The sequence below is a fragment of the Aulostomus chinensis genome, chromosome 14 (assembly GCF_037954235.1).
Source record: "Aulostomus chinensis isolate RoL2024-O1b breed Wild chromosome 14, RoL_Achi_v1.0, whole genome shotgun sequence".
Lineage (NCBI taxonomy): Eukaryota > Metazoa > Chordata > Actinopteri > Syngnathiformes > Aulostomidae > Aulostomus > Aulostomus chinensis.
Window position 1 is genome coordinate 2,530,088 of NC_141333.1, and position 19,225 is coordinate 2,549,312.

The 19,225-nt window shown below is 43.4% G+C and overlaps 1 protein-coding gene and 1 long non-coding RNA gene across 2 annotated transcripts in view; one reads left to right on the forward strand and one right to left on the reverse strand.

The window, feature by feature from the left end:
• Nucleotides 1-15,589, reverse strand: part of exoc2 (exocyst complex component 2) — a 48,103-nt gene extending 32,514 nt beyond the window's left edge. The window contains exons 1-4 of the mRNA XM_086223998.1: nucleotides 15,513-15,589; nucleotides 4,157-4,297; nucleotides 2,046-2,222; nucleotides 500-626 (exon numbers count right to left, since the gene is read on the reverse strand). Of these exons, the coding sequence (XP_086080124.1) occupies nucleotides 500-626; nucleotides 2,046-2,222; nucleotides 4,157-4,274 (422 nt within the window). The 5' untranslated portion in view covers nucleotides 4,275-4,297; nucleotides 15,513-15,589. The remainder of the gene's footprint in view (nucleotides 1-499; nucleotides 627-2,045; nucleotides 2,223-4,156; nucleotides 4,298-15,512) is intronic.
• A 2,161-nt stretch (nucleotides 15,590-17,750) lies between these two features.
• LOC147249431 (uncharacterized) lies at nucleotides 17,751-18,761 on the forward strand. Its single transcript, XR_015119288.1, has 3 exons — nucleotides 17,751-17,957; nucleotides 18,161-18,305; nucleotides 18,681-18,761. It is a non-coding gene; the product is annotated as an uncharacterized LOC147249431 (long non-coding RNA).
• Nucleotides 18,762-19,225: the final 464 nt, after the last annotated feature.

Sequence of the window (19,225 nt, forward strand, 5' to 3'; positions counted from 1 at the left end):
TGGGAGGCGAAGTGAGTGGTACAACTTATTTATGGGGGTCTCGTCTCTGGCCACGAGCGGTCACTTGCCCCTGGCCCCTCTAAACCAAACAAACACTAAGCCAGAAATGCCAGAACCTGACAACACAAACTATACATTACAACTCCTCTGCTCCCTGCCAGGCGCGTGGGAGGCAGCACCACGCTGCCTGCTCTGAGGCGGTGTACATGTGCGGGTCGCTGCCCAAGCTCTTTCCAAATCCCACTCTATAGTTGTCCTCTCTGATTTATACACAATTATTCTGTTTCCACTCCCTGTGTGCGGCGGTTAGAGGCTGTTCAGCCATTGCTGTGTTGGCATAATATTTCAAAAGCCTGCATATGGAGAGAGTTTGTTTCTGTTTAGGGACGCAAACCATGACTCGATAACTAGAACGTGTGTGTTTATAGCCGTTTGACTGTGTTGAGGGATTTTTGTGTGTGTGCGTGAGTGGTGGGGGGGCTCTGTTCTTGGTCCGTACTTGTCTATGTCGATGCCCAGTGGATTGCTAGGTCGCAGGGAGAGGGGGGAGATGCCTTTGTTGCGGTCTGTCCTCATGTCATAGTAGTTCAGCTCATCCACCCACACGGCAGACTGGTCCAGGATACCTGCAGGCCAGGACAGACCAGGACGGGACCGGGACGGGACGGGACGGGACAGACCAGGACAGCAGGAGCATGTCACACGTCACTGAGCTCAGCAACACATTCCAGATGTGCAACCACACATATACACACATTCAGCCGGCACCATATATCACACTTCCTAGGAGGATATTTTAACTGTGTTTCTCCATTATTTTAAGGTACAAAAAAAAAAAAAAAAAAACTCTCAAACTTACTCAATTTTAAAACAATAATTGAATAATTAGGTGCCCCCCCCCCCCCCCACTCACCTTGTGTTATTCCACTAAATTTACAGGCAGACATTTAACAAAAGCTGCTGCGAGGCTTCAGCCTCCAGTGTCCTTCTGCGCTGCAGGGTTGTTAGTAGAAAATAGAGCTTTGATAAAACTCCTGGTTTTAGAGGGAACGATTATTTTTGCTCTTAAAATTTTTTTTTTCTTTAAAATGATGTCATATTTTACCAGCATTTGTTGGCTGGGCGTTGCCGTGTCAACACAGTGTTTTTATAACTGTGTAATGTGACACAAAATTGTAACTCCTTTGATTAAATACTGCAATCTGTGACATTATTTTTTTCTAAATAACATTTTGATCAATTGTTCAGCCCGAGAACAAAAACATAAAAATACTCACTCCCCTGATTAAGGAGGACCAGATTAACAGATTCATGCCTGAACATGCTTTTAATTTTGATAAAGGAAAGACATCAGTTGTCTATGAACCGGACTGGATGATGACATTACGATGTTAAACTAAAACAAACATAGTAAAACTATTTTTGTGCAGAACCCTTTCAACAACTGCTTTATTTTATTTGTCTGCAACAATTTGTCATCATCTTTGTAGTCGAGTGGTGAAGATGTTTCTTGCTTTGCTTGCGTTTTGTTTAAGTTTCAGAGTGAAGCCTCCTCAGCAGCTTCCTCTCAATTTGCATATTTGTTGTGCCGATTTTCTGTGAGAGTAATTTCCTCTTACATGAAAAGAGCAAGAGGATCTGCAGACGGCAGCTGAGAGAGAGGCTGAATAAATTTCCTTTGACTGGCTCTTAACCAATTAAGGTTCTTCTTCCTTTCTCAATCAAAATAAATGGAGTTATTTTAAGGAAAAAACAAGCCTTAAATTGTAATGACTTTCTGTTTTGCCATTTTAATGGTTTTTGGGTTTTTGAACTGCTGATGAATTTCAGCGTTTGACAGGCGGGTTTCATGATTTTCTGATATTTTCCAAACTGAAAATACAAACAATCAATCTAAAAAGGAAAAAAAAGAAAAAAAAAGAAGTTGAATTGCCTGTGAAAATAATCCTTAACTGCAGCTCTGGTTAAAATTTTAAATCCTCTCACTGTCCAGAGCAGAAAATAACAGACGTCATCATGTAGGTTTTCTGTCTCCTGGGTCTCACCGATCCTCTCGGGCCTGAGCAGCTTGAATGAGACGGTGGAGGTGCCGAGACCTCCAGACTTGGTGGTGACGATGATCTCTCCCTTGTCGTCTTTGGCAGGGCCCACACGGCACACTATCTTGCTGGCTGACATCCACTCGGCTGTCAGCAGGCAGTTGTGGCCACAGATTGACAGACCTGAGACGGGGGGTGGTGGGGGGGGTGGGGGGGAGGTGAAAGGGTGAGAGATACAGACACACAGTGACAGCACAAATAAACAAAGCTGTAGCAGCAGACAGACAATCTCGAACAAGAGGCACTCGCTCAGACAGAATCGGCGTCTATCAGCAAGTAAGACAACCTGTCACCTAGGGTCAAAGTTCAAGTTGGGTCATGGCGGGCGTGGGTGGCCCAGGCTTTCCTTCCTCTCAGTGAGCTCCTTCACCTCAACGCGTGTCACTTCAGCACTAAGTGGCTCATTACTGGCACGCCGTGCACCCCTTGCCCGAACATCTGTCGTCCTCTTTTTAAACCCTCTTGAAAACTGTTTGGACACTTGAGGACAGAACTGTGGATTACATCGCTGTACGTGTGTGTAATCAAACATCATAAAAAGCCCGCAAGAACTGATCAACAAATAAGCCCATAAAACCGTGAATAATGCGTCCATTAGAGCCCCGTTTCCTGCCCCTGTGCTCCGCTGGCGAGCTGGTTTGAATACATAAGCACTCGCACACATTTGTACATATCTAATTGTCTAATACCAGGCCTCTGGGACGTTCATGGTCAGAAATACACCCGTATCACTGGCCAGAGCACAGCTGGCCAAGCATGGAGGAGTGTGTGTGTGTGTGTGTCCTCTGCACACACCAAAAGCAAAGAAGTAGGGTAGAGGAGGGATTGGCAAACACGAGGGAAAATATCAGCAGAGAGAAAAGTGTGACGTTCAAACACACTTAATTAGAACAAGATGGAAGGAGTCCATCTGTGTGGCGTTTATAAATCATGACAGAACTATATTTTCACATTAACACGTAATGATACGATATGCTTTTGAGAAACATGCAATACTGATAGAGCAATTTGTTCACGATGACATAATCTAACACAGTCAAACACAAGTCAATCCTCCGTCCGGTCGGCTTGAGGACGGTTTTCTCTTTCACGAATTCAGAGGCTTTTCTGATCTCGCAACAAACATGAACATGAATGAAAGACTTTTTGCTTCAATTCATGTTTCTCTAAGGAAATTGTCTTTTTTTAATTTGTCAGCACATGCTTACTAATATATACAAATATATAAAACACAAAAAAACTATCTTAATCTGGTTTGTAATAATGCAGCACCATGAGTTACCATTAGCCAATTTTTTATTATCACTCAGATTTCAATATGAAAAAACATGTGTGTGTTTTTAACAAGCTTAAGGTTTTTTTTTTTGTATCTTTTTTTTTTAAACTCCGCTTTTTTAATTGTCATGCAAGTAAAATTTAAGCAGTAAAAAAATAAAAAATAAAATAAAAGTCTTATTCCAGCGGGGAAAAAGAATCAGGCGCCGTCTGCTTACATCATATAAACAAAAACAAACTTTACAGCAAGCTGTTTAAAACGGGACCACTGGGGTTTGTTGATGGATACATTAATAATATCAGTTAATACATCTAAAGTTACAAAATACTCCACATACCAGAGCAGAAAATTAAATGAATAAATAAAGATCCATTCAGCAGCGGCAGCTCCATTCTTCAACAAAAACTGCTCAACGATAAAAATCAGGGATTTATTATTTCCGAAAATCAGAAATGTTTCCTCATGTGATGAACTTTCGCAAATTTAAATTTACTTGCTGTCCGACACAAACACCTCAATAAACGGCATGTCTGTCTTAACATTTTCATTTTTTTTAAACCCTCCCCAAATTACAATTTTAACCCACAACTACGCAGAAAACAAATATAAAAAAAAAAGAGGAAAAATATCCGAGGGAGGGTTTGAGACACAAGCAGGATTGTGTTGATACAATTAATTTTTCTAGAAAATCAATAGTGAAGACATTTTTAAACAGGTAGGTTTAAACCCCCCCAGATTAAACAAACACCAACGGTGCTGTCATGTGTCAAAGACATATTACCGATGAGGTCAGCCGGGCCCGTTCCCAGGTTTTCTCCTCTGATGGTGACTTTGGTCCAGGCCGCGCCCTCCTTGGGCGAGATGCCCGTGACCAGAGGGGGCTGACGGGCACGAGACATGGCAGCCTGACTCTCCTCTGCTCCTGGACATGCAAGAAAAACCCACAAGAGCAGCGTGGTCAGCAACCTAAAACTGGACAGGCCGAGAACACTGGGAGATGTGACAGATCATTGCAAGAAAATAAGATACTGAAGCAGTTATTGATTCATTATTGGTTCACTGGCTGATTATCGGTTGTATTGGTTGTCAGGTCTAAGGATTTCTTCGCTTGTCCCGGTTCAAATCACTACAAATCCAAAAGATTTAAATTGGATTCAATTGTTGATTATTGATCAAATAAACTACTAAGAAATGGACTCCAATAAAATGTACTTTGCATTTTACATTTCAAAAGACAAAATAAGAACTGATTTAATTGACTGGCATTTTAATTAATTGTAACAATAATAATCTTGTACAGCGCTGAAAGCTGAAGCAACCACTACGAGATATAATAAATATTATTTCAGGACTCTGCGACAAACCGAAGCAGCGAAAGACAATTCACAGTAGTGAGAAAACTGTTCAATATTTTCATTTAAATGTGATTAACTCAAACCCCCACGAAACCACATGACAAACGGGGAAAGACTTGCTACACAAATAAACTCAGAACGCTCCCTCCCGGCTACGGAACAACATCTTCTATCCAGGAATAAAGGAGCCTGCTAGGAGTGACTCAAAACCCTCGCACAGGTGATGCTGCTCTGACATGTGACGATGACGCCACCGCAGCGAGCACGAATAGGTCGTGCAGTGACGGTTCCTCACAAAGAGGTTTTACGACGTGTCAGTGCTGTGGTTAAGTTCTGGTTGGATTCGGGCACAAAATCACTTGGTTTGGTTTCAGGAAAGCTCGTGATTTGGGTTCCAATAAACACCGCTGCTCACGCTCACACATGCAGGACTCACGTGCAGATGACTCAGTATCAGACGCCACAGCACGACGGGAGAAAGTGAGTTCTGGTGGTGAGGAAAGTGATAAATCAGCTCACCAGCATGGCAGGTTTTTGAAATGTCTGACTGATAAATAAACTGCTTCAGTTCAAAAGCAGAAGGGTACTCTGTTTTGTATTCCTCCACCTCAGCCAACGTAAAAAAATACGCCGTTTTCCACAATGTTAGCGGCAAGTGCCCAAAATTAATGGGCTTTTCTTTTCCTTACGCTAAACTCCGCCATCAAAGTGGATGAAAATCAGCCAGGTAGTTTTAGCATAATCCTGAGAACAAACCTAAACACGGGTGAAAGTACAAGCTCCTTGACTGAGGTAATGAAGTCGTTCAGCTCAACTCTTAGCTCAACAATCACATATCAACCGAAATGAAACATTTTATCATCGTACAATTTCATTGACAAATCTCAACTGTATCCTTAAGGATAATAATAAGTACTTTTAATTATTTTCAAAAGTCTTCAGCTTCATTCACTGAATTACCAGCAAGCCGGATAATTGGGTTTTTAGAAATGACCTGGGACAGCATAATTTGAGTAGCATTTGGCGAGCGTTAATTTCCCACCCTGTAGGTCTCCAAACAATCAATGTGTTGCAGCAGTTATCTCTCAGATAATAGGAAAAATAGAGAGGGGAGCCAAGAATGAAGGAGCAGACAGAGAGCAGGGAGGAAGAGAAGAATGTAAACCTCACAGCACAGGATAAATAAACCTGGCCTCCCCAATCATTCCACATAAACCCACACAATACAGTAAGAAGGAGCAGCCATGCAAATCAGTTCATGTTGGGGCTGAACACAGGACGGGAGGGAAAGGTTCCAAGTGAGAAATTAAGTGGATGAATTTCAGCAGCACAGATGTTTGCTAATAAATTACAGCCAGGTCGCAAAAAAAACCCAAAAAAAAAACCAAGGCTGACCAAATCTCCACTGCACTCCTGAAGCAGCGAGAGCGAGGGCTTCCGCCCTTTTGCTCAACAGCCAAAACACGTTCTCCACAAACAATGCGAGCGTTCACACGGACCAGACCTGACACGAGTTCATGGCCGTAACTCTGAGTGGAGTTCTATGGTCACTAATTAGGTTTAATAGGCAGCCGACTGAGGTGCAATAAGACTTCAAACAGCCAACGCAGTCTCTGATATCAAAGGAAATAAGACTGACGGAGCCCGGCTTTGATTTGTCTCCTTCGTAGGCAGACTTTCCTACAACAAAGATTCCTGCAGTGGTCGGCACCAAGAAGGACACGTCAGAGGCTTCGGTTTCTGATTCATTTAAGGGGACATTAATCTTTTTAGTACACATCAAATAAAAGCAGAAAACTGGTCAAACGCCTTCAGCTGACCAATGCCGTCTGACACAAAGAATCTGGTCCACAATTAAATTCACTTGAAGAAAAGAATTCAGTATGCGGCGGGGCCCACAAACGTTCCGGGCCTTCGCCTACACCGTGAGGATGAAGCGGTCCGGTAAGTCAATCATCAACCGGAGGTTCATCTTTGAGGAACTTTGTGAGCGGCGTCTCAGCCCTGAGGGTTTGCTACTCTTTTACATTTAATTATTAAAATAAACTATTTGGGGTAACCATCACTGCATCTGAGGAAGAGGTATTTGACAGTTCTTGTTATTTTTTGATATTTTATAGGGATTAAGAATATATCACAATAGCATCACGGTCTCCTGCAATATCATAGGGCAGGAGGTGCAGTCGTTGCTTGAGGCAAAAATGTCTGACAACAACTTTCTGATCGAAGGTCTGTGGTTCTGCAGAGATATCGCGACATGCAGATGAATCAGTCCACGTGTTATTAATATCAGCATTCAGGAGGAAACGTTTTCAAACACTTAATTAAAATCTTTGTCCATAACTTACAAGTAGAACAGACATGCATTTTACAGAGATTTGGTAGTGAAAAATTAATGAAAAATAAAGATTAGGAGAATTGAGGAGAATTTAATTTGTCATTTTCAACAAAGGTGGCCCCCATAAGTTAAGGATGCATTCCATTTTCCGACAAAATCAGTAAAGACATAAATACCAATTAAATCTTGATGGCTGACAGCACTGACAATATCACCAAGCTTAACAGGATGTTAATTAGCGCTTCCTTTACATTGAGGAGATTCATGTCAACACGCGGTTCAAAGCACAACAAATACACAGAAGCATAAAAAGCATGAGTGTGACAAACGACCTAGAAAACTTCCAAGAGGGAGAAACTTTCTGGGAAAGTGCCACAGGGACCCCCACCAAACGCCCTGACAACCTGGAGTTAACAAGAAAACTCCGAAGGGATTTACTTTATGTTGTTGTTGCTGCCCTGCGCTTGTCAGAGGAAATGGAGGGGCTACAGATCGGACATGAAGAAGATAAGAGGTTAACAGGCCTAAAACAAGAGGCTGGTGTGTCCTTCATCAATCCCATATGTTTAGAGAGGGAGCGGCGAGGGGCAGAGGATTGAGCTCTTTATATTGTACAAAACTGATTCTTCCCACCCCTCATCTTGGAAATACACGTGCACAAACACACAGATAGCCTGGCTGCGCACGCACACACACACACACACACACACACACACACACACACACACACACACACACACACACGCTGGGCAGAATGACAGCTCAGCTAGGTTGCGTGCGAGGGGCCTGAGCTGGTGTTGTGTGGTCTGTGTGTATGTGAGTGTGTGGATGGATCTGCGGAGAGGTCTGGGCAGTGTGTGTGTGTGTGTGTGAGTGCGTGTGTGTGTGTATATATGTGTGTGTGGTCTGGGTGTGTGGTCTCTGGCGCGGGCCTGGGGAGAGCCTGCTGACGGCTGGGATGAGAAAAGAGCCGCTGTGTTTACTTTACTCTGGGGGCTGTGCATGGACACGGGAACACTGCCCAGACCCCTCTCTATAACACCAGCACATTCACACACACGCACACACACACACACACACACACACACACACAGTATGGGGACTCTTGCACAAGTCTCATGTCACGCACTATCACAAATACCCTGCAAATGAGGTACTATAACCTTATACAGGCCGAAGCTGAGATTTGAATGGATTTTTCCTTTAAGTAGCATGAACAGGAACACAAAGGAAGAGGTTTCTTTAAGCTCTGAATGGAAACTTATGAGGAAGGCACTGTTTTCCATAAGAAGGATAACAGTATTAACCTCTAGAGGGCATTAGAGGATCCCCCTAAGATTATACCCCTCTTTATCCCAACATGTGTCAAACCATGTTGTACTGCGTGGGCTAAATTTAATCAATGACAACACAGACCACAATTTAGTCCAGTTTCCCTCTCCCGATACTCTTCCAACCATGGTCGCCCCCCAGCCTCTTCTCCAACCCTTCTCTCCATGGCAATAGACCCCCCCCCCCCACAAAAAAAGACAGAGAGAGAGAGAGAGAGACAGACAGCGAGAGAGAGAGAGACAGAGAGATACAGAGAGAGAGAGAGAGAGAGAGGCAGGTTTGTTTTCCTTGGAAGCTAACTAACAAACAGCAGGGTTGGCTCTCGTCTGTGTGGTAGCTGTGGAAGTCTTGGGGATCTTCTCGCACCGCTGCCAACAAGTGACGACCTTTCTTTGGCTCAGCGCTGCACAATACAGATAATCAGGAAACACTTTTAATTAAAAGCTCTAAACAAATCTTTTGGTCCCATGAAACCATTTTATTTTCACATTACCGCAGTGCAGCCCCAAAAAATGCTGTGCAGGGGGATCTAGGCTAGATGGCAGCAGTGGATTTCTTCAACGAAAAATGCAAGATGGAGTTAAAAGATGCCAAATACAGAGCGTGCTCGCCAAATCGTCTCATAAAGACACTTGAGTTCACAAAGTTGAGACTCTCTGCCGACAGTAAAGATTTTCAGATTAGGCTGCGGAGTTGATTTACCCTGCAGCTGGAGTTAATACACTGTTTAGATAGATGATGGCAGCTCACAGGACAAAAGACTCTATGGTGCTACATTTCCTGTCTGTCTCCACTGTGCACTGCTATAAAATAAAGAGCAACAGCAAGTTTATTTATGCAGCGTGTTGGCTACACACAGGCAAGTAATGTTCGCTACACGCATAAAACAAGAAGCTACATTAAATAGAAGGAAACAGAGTGGAAGCAGCCTCAACAGTGGGTTTTGTCTTGTTTCTGTAAGGCAAACATATGAGCTGGAAATGCATGATGCCAGACTTTTTACTGGTCTCAGATACGCTGATAAATTAACGTTAATTTTGATACACAGCCAGATATTTAGATGTCAAAACAACTGTATTACAGCAAGTTTATATTGTATTTAAATTTTGTAAATGCTGAAAAACACATGTAAACATGATGAATCCGAAAAATACGTTTTTTTTCCCTTTATTTCCAAAACATCACGAAAAGCCAATAAATCTAACATTTCTCGTTGCTTCATCACTGATCGCCGATCAGCCAGGAGGAGGAGCCTCGGAGGAGCCGCCAACAATTAGTAAAAAGTATCTATCTATCTATCTAATTTGGGATCTTTGATTATTTACTGATCGTTTGAGTTACTTCAAACAAAAAAGTCTGTTATGGGTCTTGTCAGTTAGAATGTCTTAGAATAATTAATGAATAAGATTTATTCATTTGATTGCCTCACATGCCGGTGACGTAGCGCTACTGGGGCCTCGGCCTGCTGGTGTCATGCGCGGTCACACTGGTTAATCCTTCACGTGTATCACCGTGCTTTCAAACGCAGAGGAGGGGCCGATGTAATCCCGGTTTGCAAGAAAAAAAAATTCTGGGGTTCTGACAACAAGTGTTTATCCATCTAAAAACAAAAGCGAGAAGATGTTGACCCCAAACATCTTACAGTCAGCACCAATATCTGCTCACAGGTAAGAGGATGCTTGGAGCTCTGGTGCTGATGAGCTTTTTTGATCGCGGTGTAGCATGCAAGCACGGGAAGTTGGCGGCGCTGTCGTCGCAGTTCCGTTCAACTGCCTCATCGAGTCCGAGTCTGAGGGCGGCCGTGTTGTGTTGTAATCTGGTACGTAATTAATCTGCAGCTGTGTCTTTGAGGTTGTTCCACCACAGATGAATGGAAGTTGGCGTCAGTGCAGAGAAAATAAACACCGGGAGAATCCTGCTTGTGACTTTGATGCTGGGATCTGAATCCTCATTATGACCAATCTAGCATCAAAATCTTGACAAACCAACTCGTCATACATTAAATTTGGATTTTGAACTGCGGGCAGAAGAAGCGATTTGAAGGGATAGGGCTGGATTATCATGATCACTTTGACCCAGTCAGAGTTTTTTCATACCAAGAACTTCAAACAAGGTGGATCTGGCACACATGTCCATCTCCTGAATAAGGTGTTCATACCTCCCGTCATTTGCTGGTCTGAGCTCAAAGGTGATTCACATATGGCAGTGATTGGCAAGTGTGTGTGTGTCTGTGTGTGTGTGTATGTGTGTGTTAGGGAGAGTGTGATGGGTTTAGGCGGCACAAAGGGACCCATTTAGACAGATCATCACCCCCTCCATCTCCCATCAGAGCAGCTAACTGACTGCACCGGCAATTCCGTGGCCCCCCAACTCCAACACCATTTCACTCTGTGCTCCCCAACATTACACAAACACCAGATTCCATCAAAGATCCCCCTCGACTCTGAATGCACAGAGCAGGCCAAACATGGCCCAGCCTGAGATGACTAGCCTGATCACACAGGCTGGGCGGAGCTTCAAACAATCCGCCTCAGTGTTCACTCACACCCAGGCCACGAAGAAGTAGCCAGGCCAAAGTAGCTGATGGCCAGAAATTGAACATAATATGTGTTGACTGTATCATATTTCAAATAACTGGATCATAATATGAACTGAGGATGTTCTGTGTGAGAGCAGACGCTGCTGGCCGGTCCCCGAGTTCCTCCACGGTGAGTCAGCACCTCCGTCTACGAGGAGTCTCTCGTGACAGCGAAGGGAGACGGAGCGATCGGATGTGTGCCTGTGGAGCGCGATCCTACCATCGCCATGTCTACCCACGGGGTTTGTTATCTTTAAGGCTGCCTGTTTGTTTGTTTGTCAGTCTCAAGTGCTTTTCAGCTTTAGGCCTAACAACATCAAGTCCCCAATTTCCCACATGAAAATCCTAAAGCAATAAACAGAAATATGAAATATAGGCCTACAAATGCAGATAATTGTTTTCAGAGGATTAGGAGGCTGGAGACAGGCAGCTCTGCCTGATGACATGGCGAAATAGATAAATCTGAACCTTCGTGAGCAACTTTACTTAAAAAACACATCAGCAGCGTGAGAACCATCCACTCACATACCACTCGGAATTATATAAACATTGTTGCTCGATACAACTCAACGCTTTCATTTGGGATGGCAGTCATTAATATTTCCATTATACGTACATATTATATCTGGACCCGCAAAGGACGTGATGTGATTGGTAAGGTGTTATTTATTTCTAGTGATAAATTGCGATAGGTCAGCAAATGGGTTGGATGCTCTGATCGATCCAATTTTTACAAAGGTTTATCTTCTATTTGTGTAAAAGCCACTGGTCTCCATAGAGGCTAGATTCCACTTACAGTTGCGGACAAATTTTCACACCTCTTTCACCGGGGATTTTTTTTTTAAAATTTTAAACTTTCTTCAACATTGCAGGAAGAATTTATGGACATTTTCATTCTTTTCTCAAGCACTGTTTCATGAAACTTTATGTGAAAAAAAAACCTCTCCGAATTTCTGATATTTTTGGAAATCCTGACAAATATGATGAATTCAGTGGGGGCCCACTGGCCTTGGCAGATGGCTGCACTCTCCAAGTTCACCTCTAGTTTGACAGGCAGGCAGTGTCTGACACGCCGCAACAACTCGACTACTGGGTTGCTCACAAGCTAACTTGATCCAAATACTACAGGTTCTGATTTCAAAAACATTCAGTTTAAAAGTTTCCCTGTGCTGCCTACTTGAAGCCTGGACCCTGCTGACTACATCCGCGGTCTTCGAGGTACAACTGACACTTGAGGTACACATCCAACTTGAAGGAGCATGAAAAAGAGGAAACTCCGGGTCGGTTATGATCGACCAAATCACTGAGGCCAGTCCACGAGGAGCTCTGGAGGTCATGCATGAGGCTGCTTCTCCCAGACTCCATAGACTGCATCCACTGGCTCTTTCTGAATAAAAGGCCCCATAACGGCACAGTCCTCCATCTCCAACCACAAACCAGGCAACGGCCAAATTCTGTTTTGGCCTCTCAAACAGTTATTTGCAGAATAAACATTAGTAAGCAACAACTGATTGTAACAGTCACATCACTTCAGGGACGTGATGGTGAGCGCCGGCTAAAAGATGAGTGTTTATTCAAAGTCTTCACTCAGTAAAACTGTGAAACTCTAAACTTCTTCACTCAGAAACAGGGAAAAATATCTCACACAATGTCCAAAGATTTAAAAAAAAATTAAATCTTGTTCCAAAGTTAGATATTTACTATCAAGCAACACAAAGAAGAAAAAAAAAAAGAAACACAACCAAAACAAAAAATTTCCAATGAAGACAGCTGCAATACAGGAAAATGTCTCAGATGAAATGCAAATTTGTTTTCTCTCAGGGAAACTGTTTGATCCCTCATATCAAGAACATGCTGCTCTCATTACTTGAATGTCAGCGGATCTCCGTTCAGGAGAATGTTGGTATGGAGTCTTTATGCTGCAGCCTTTTTTTTTTTTGTGGTTCCTTCTTTTCCCAGCGAAAAAATGCTCTGTCAGTCTATGCAGGTCTGGTCGGGTCACAGAACTCACATTGTGAGAACCAGTGGCCCAGCAAGCCTGTCAGCGGGGAAGAGGCTACCTGGAAGGGCCGACTGCCGACAACAGACAGGGGTGAGAGAAAACTGCTGCTTCACAAACAAGGCTTGGCGTGACCCCCGCCTCCTGATTCACCCTGAGGTCTATGGAGCAGCGACACATGCAGGAAAAGCCTCAAAAAACACAACCCACCACATTCCACCAACACAAACAAGCAGGGCCACCCAAATTTTTCAATTAGAGCCCCGGGAGCGGGGCAGGAAACGGGTCAGCGTCGCCTCGTCCCCCCTCATCCCCCCCAGCCAAGTGGTGCTGAGAAGGGAGAACTCAGATGGTCTGTATGCTCTCACGGAAATGTTGTTTGCATGATGTGGACACAACTGATGGAGCAGCTCAGGAACAACATGGCGCCTGCCTGCTATCGACTTGTCAATCAAGCGCTCTCATAGAATCAATCAGTTAAATAAACACACATGGTCCCGTAATGTTTCCCCAGAAAAATCAGACTCTAAGAAATATGTTAGAACAATATTTGTCAAAAGAGATGGATTATGGAGGCTTAGACTCTGTTCTGTTAGAAAACACCCAACTTAATGAGGTTGAGGCCAGAGACGTGTATGTTACTATTTGAAAGGCTTTAACTTTATTAAGTAATAGCTTAACCTTCTGAAAAGTAGCTGCAACTGCAGTCAAACGTTTCTTTTTTGATCTCAAACATCCAACAATTCTAAAACCAAAGAGCGGCAGTTACACTCACCTCCACAACGAGATTTCATTCCTAGAAATCAAGAATTTCTAACGACGGCTGCCAGTTTCAGTCTTGTCACTTCTGCGTGTAGTGTGAGGAATTTGCAGACCACAGTGTTTTTCAAGTTCATCATACTCTTATCGCAGAGCTTCAGCGCTCCAGTGACAGGGAAATAGCTGAGATATATTCACTCCTCATGCACAGCTGTCCTCTAGAGGGAAACATCCTTTGCTACAGCTGGAGTTTTTGTTTTTTTTCCAAAATCCTGCAAATATTTACACATAAGCAGCAGCCCAGAGGATGGTTACATATTTCAAAATAATAAGAAGCAAACACTCCCTCGCACTGTTCATGTAAGCATTAAAGTCGCAGTCTCAAGACAAAAACTGCTGATTCACACCCAGCAAAGCCTGACATTACACACTGACTTTTCATGTCCGATTTGCTGATTTTTACTGTTTATTTGGCCAATATCTGCAAATGCTATTACCTGTACAAAAACTAGTGCATACGTGTACACTTAGTACCCACTGAAAACCACCTTAAGACCATAAATCCTTATTTATCCAACTGTTTTCTCATCATAAACAGATGATTAGAGAAAAGAAACGAGTAAGATGCCTGTATGACTGTGTGTATGCATCAGTCAAATGTTTTTTTTTTCATGCGTCTCTTGCAACACACTAATGTGACACTTCATGTTGAAAATTCCTATGAAAGCCCCTCTAAATGTATGAATTATTTAATAATAATAACAGGCCGAATAATAATCTTTAAAAACTAAAGATGAACGTGATGTGGAGGAAGATCATCTCTGCAGCACCAAAATACCTGATAAAACATGATGTTTTGACGCATGTCCGTTAACAAATACTGTCTTATTCCAATTTAAAAACTGGATTACGCCTGAATGCAATTACTGTGTGCAACCCCAGTAATGTAGTAAAATGAGGAGAACCAAGCTAACAGGAGTATGCGACTTCCACACAATCTTATTAAACTACAAATAAATGTTAGCGTCGTAAGTTTGATCTGGGGGAGGATGGAGACAATAAAGGGAGGAAACCTAAACCTGGAGCAACAGCATCAAGTCAGCTTTACACCCTATTTGTGTGAGACCAGCAGGTAAAGGGAGGCCAGGAGAGAGCCGAATGATAACGCTTTAATTTTCAGCTGCATTTGCCGTTTGATGCGGTGCTGCTCATCCTTTTCCTCCCGATACCACACCGAGGGGGACAACGCAAACACACCGGTTCCACAAGGTTTCCGTGCATCTAGATATGTAATAACTCGGCCGTATCTGCCACGAGTGGTTAATGACCAGCAAAAAGTCAAAATATCTTCATGTTGACCAGACGAGGCTGAGTTCTGATCAAATCTGCAGATACTTCAATGCAGTTTGGCGGGGCTCATGACGTCGCCTCCCGTTTAACAGTGAACGATCGCGCGAACCTGTCAGCTGCTTTTGCTGTCGTCGAATGAGCTTCAAAAAAGAGCTAACCCTGAAACAAAACCCCTGAACTCCATTCATGATTCCAGAAGAAGGAATACCTGTGTTGTTTACAAATTTGACAGCTAATATAACGCTGGGTCAAGCTAACCGCAGTCGCTAGCAAGCTAGTTCGTCACTCGGAGAGACGAACAGCATTTATTCTGCTCCCGTTTTATCTGTTTATTGTAAGTAAAGTGTTTCACCTGTTATACCATATTAACTTTCAACATGCCGTGCGTTTGAAGGATAAATGTCAAACAGAAAAAGAGAAACTTACAGTGTACGGCGGCTGAATTGAAGCAACCGTTTCCTGTATCCTGGGAGAACTTCCGGATATTCGTTGTTTGCCACGACCTTCAAAATAAAACAAAACCCGTGTTTAATATATTAATTCAGGATGAACATTAATTGTGATAAAAGTTTTTGAAAACTTAAATCAGTTTGCATATGCAGTGTAAATGAAAAAGCAGCATTTTGAACCAAGAAATAAATATGTGGATAAATTCATGAAATATATTCATGTTATTGTCATTTAACTTATTTTTTGAGGGGCATCCACTCCTCTTGATGACTCCAACACATTTCAGAATGAAGGATTGTCCAGTTATGAATTAAAGCTCAATGGTGTATAAATATAGAAACCTTAACCAACGCTCCACCCGCAACAACATGAAAGTGCTGCTTGCATATTAGATAAGAAAAGATAAACCTTTATTTGTCCCACAGTGGGGACATTGGCAATTATTAATGCATCACGAATAATAATTCTGATTTCATAGATATTTTTAAGAAGCATTCTTTGCTTTCATTTATTAAATACATGTTGAAGGCAATTCTGCAGTAACGAGACAACGTAACTGTTGGTGGTATGTTGAATTACACTATACTGTACAAACACATTTTTCTGGCTGGATTTTTTTTTTTTAATTTTCCCTTTGTCAGCATGTGTGTTGATTATTCTGGCTTGAATATCTCTGTCTTGAAGTTTTTCATGTGGAAAAACAGAAGGTAGTCTTTATTTATGAGTGACTCTGAGATTAAATGCAGCAATAACATTATTAATGGCTGCTCTGAAGTGCTAAATGTCCTTTGGAGTGCGATCTCTGGAGCCCAGTGGGAGCCTTGCCTCTCTCCTCGTTTCTCTTTTCACGGTGCATCACTGAGGTATTTCCACTTGTTCTGGGAAAGGCGCAGCATCATTAGAAATGCAGCAGAGACCACCCAGGCACACATTTGAACACTGATACCATTACATTTATCTCACCAAATTGTGCAGGGCAGAAAGAATTTTGATAAGGCAAAGCCCAGTCCTAAGGGAAAGCACATTGTCCAATTAGACGAGGTAATCTGGTAATTGGGGGATCAAACTGTGACTCGGGAGTTTGCGCAGATCTTGATGAATACAGGGGCTGTTGGTCTACATAAACATCAGCTTGCAGCAATGACGCTGGAAGATCTACATCTCAGTCTCAGCGGTGCAGCTTTTGCCAATCAGTGACAGCAACACTGGCGTGTCAAACATGCCAACCAGCGAATCCACAAATCAGCGGGTTCTTTCGTGCATTGCGTGTTTTAGAATATCATCGTTGTTCATTTTTAAGAATCGAACAAAACAAAAATATTTCCACCTCGCGTGAAAACACCACATCGTCATATCACGGAGGGGAAACAATTTCTCAGGTTGCAGTCCGGCTGAGGTTGAGCAGCATTTTTTTGGTGCGCTGTCAGCTTCAGGAACAGCCCTCGTATCTGCTCTTCAAATCGCTTGTGATGTCTTTTCCTTTGAGGAAAAAAAAAAAAATCAGAGAGCAAAAGGATGAAATTCATACTTTAATTCCTTTGCTTTCACAGTGACGACCATAGCAAATTATTTCCGAGCAGAAAATCAGATCTTGCATTGCGCAGCAAGGCAGTATTTCATCATAAGTAGAGCTGACAGTCACACTGAGCCAGACAGCTGCTACCAAAACTCCAGCCAGACTGCGAAAATCTCCTTCCCAATTACTAAATTACAAAAATCAACAAGTGCCTTGTCCTCCACCTTTGCTTGCTGAACCAGCCACCAAACAACCGTGGGAGGGGCGCACCGCTTACGTCAGTTTGCAGGCTTTTTGGCTGCTTATCTAAGCGCTGAACTGAACGATCTTTAAAGATTCCACACGTCCAGATGCAATAAGATCCGGACGAAGGAGGAGCTTCTCTGGTGAATTCAGTCGCTTAGCAGGATTTAAATTAAAAAAAAAAACTAGCAATAATGAAGTTAAAATACACACTGACATTTCGCTTTATTTTGAGAAAGGAATAATCACCTCCACCGGATGGGTCATGCTTTCAGTGGCATTCGTCTGACTGACAGCAGGATGACGCAAAAACTATCAGGCCAAATTTCACCAAACGTGCTGAAGCGGTGCAGCGCAGGCCAGGGAGGGACACGTGCCATTTTGGGGTCAAATTCGTTGAAAAAATGTGAAAAATGGTGCTCTTTTTTTTTAATTTTTAATTTTCCTGGGTTGGGTTTGGCTGAGGTCTTCAGGGGAACACCCGGTGCCCTCAAGTCAAGTGAGGGTTTGGTTGGAAGTGTTGCTTCTTCACTTTCTTGGCGAGAGGAGGATGAGAAGATAAACAACTCTTTCACATTCCAAAAATATGGAGTCATGAGACGGTTAACTGGGATGACGAGAGAACACATCAGCCACGATGCTCGTCGATATGTTGGCGCTCAGTGAGTACTACATTACTCCACGAGTACTCAGTACTCACGGTCTCTTTCCTGATCCAACTGAAGGCCCTTGCTCAGACAAGCCAACCCAGAAACTCCAACTTCGGAGTTAAGTGGAATGCACCATTATTGTGGCGTTAGCAAGCAGTTGTGCCAGATGTTGTGCCGTCACACGTTGTCGCTCCGTGTGTTTTCTGTGAGATCAGGTTGGCATCCGTCATGATTGTGAGGCGATCCCGCTGCCAAGTACTTCAAGCGCCAGGATCGGATTCTGCCACGATGACTCACACAAACACAGACTCACGAGGTGAAAACAAGAGAGGGGAAAAAGCAAACCTGCTCGGTGCGAAGGTACGAAACCCTCAGTGCCTCATAACCTCCCCTGTGACACCTGTTTTTATCCACTTCCAGCTTCTTCTTTTTTTGCTAACCTTGTTAGCTTCATATCTTTACACCAGAAAAAGCACAGCTCTTTTCCCACAATGTTGAAGTTTCTAAAAGCTAACTCTCTCGCTCAGCCGGACAAACACGGTTGCACGTTGTGCTCTTAAACAGAACCGGCTCTCTGAGCAGGTGTCCCAGGTGTGCTCCAGGGGGACACTGACGGTGCCTTGATCCTTGCTGTGACCCCCCGACGCTCCGTAATCCACATCCCGTAATGGCACATGCTGCGCTGGCACCATTGCTCATCCCTGAACTCTATTGTTCATTGTTTGTCTTCTCCAGTTTTTTCCCATGGGCCCCTGGCCAGTGAGAGGAAGAGGTCACTGTAAATATTGCGCTGAAATCCTCCTCCCCCCCGCTCCCTCCCATAGAGCTCCTGAAGATGGAACAGGCGACCAGTGGGTGAGCACTTCCTTCCTGCGCAGGGCATTTTAACTGTAAGACATCAAACAAGTAGGAATCCATCAGTGTCAAAGAGCGCTGGAGTGAGATCAGCTCCGTGTTGACATTACAGCAACCTGGGCAGGTCTTGGCTCCACGTAGGGCTCAACAGACAGCGTTACATCCATGTAGGCTCCAGGGACGCTGGCTGCATACGTGAAAAACTGCTCACCAAAACTACATGGTCATACTTTACAAGAGGGCCATTTTGATAATGCCGAGTTGTACTCGGCATTATCAAAAGTACCGAGCGAGCACTATTTGAGCTTAATTAAAAGAAGCTCTTTGTGGTGCAAGATAAAGTGGGAGAACATGCAACTTTTAAGAAGCACCTCATTCTTACCCTGAAAGTAACCAACGAGCACCACGAGCGACTGATGGGTGCG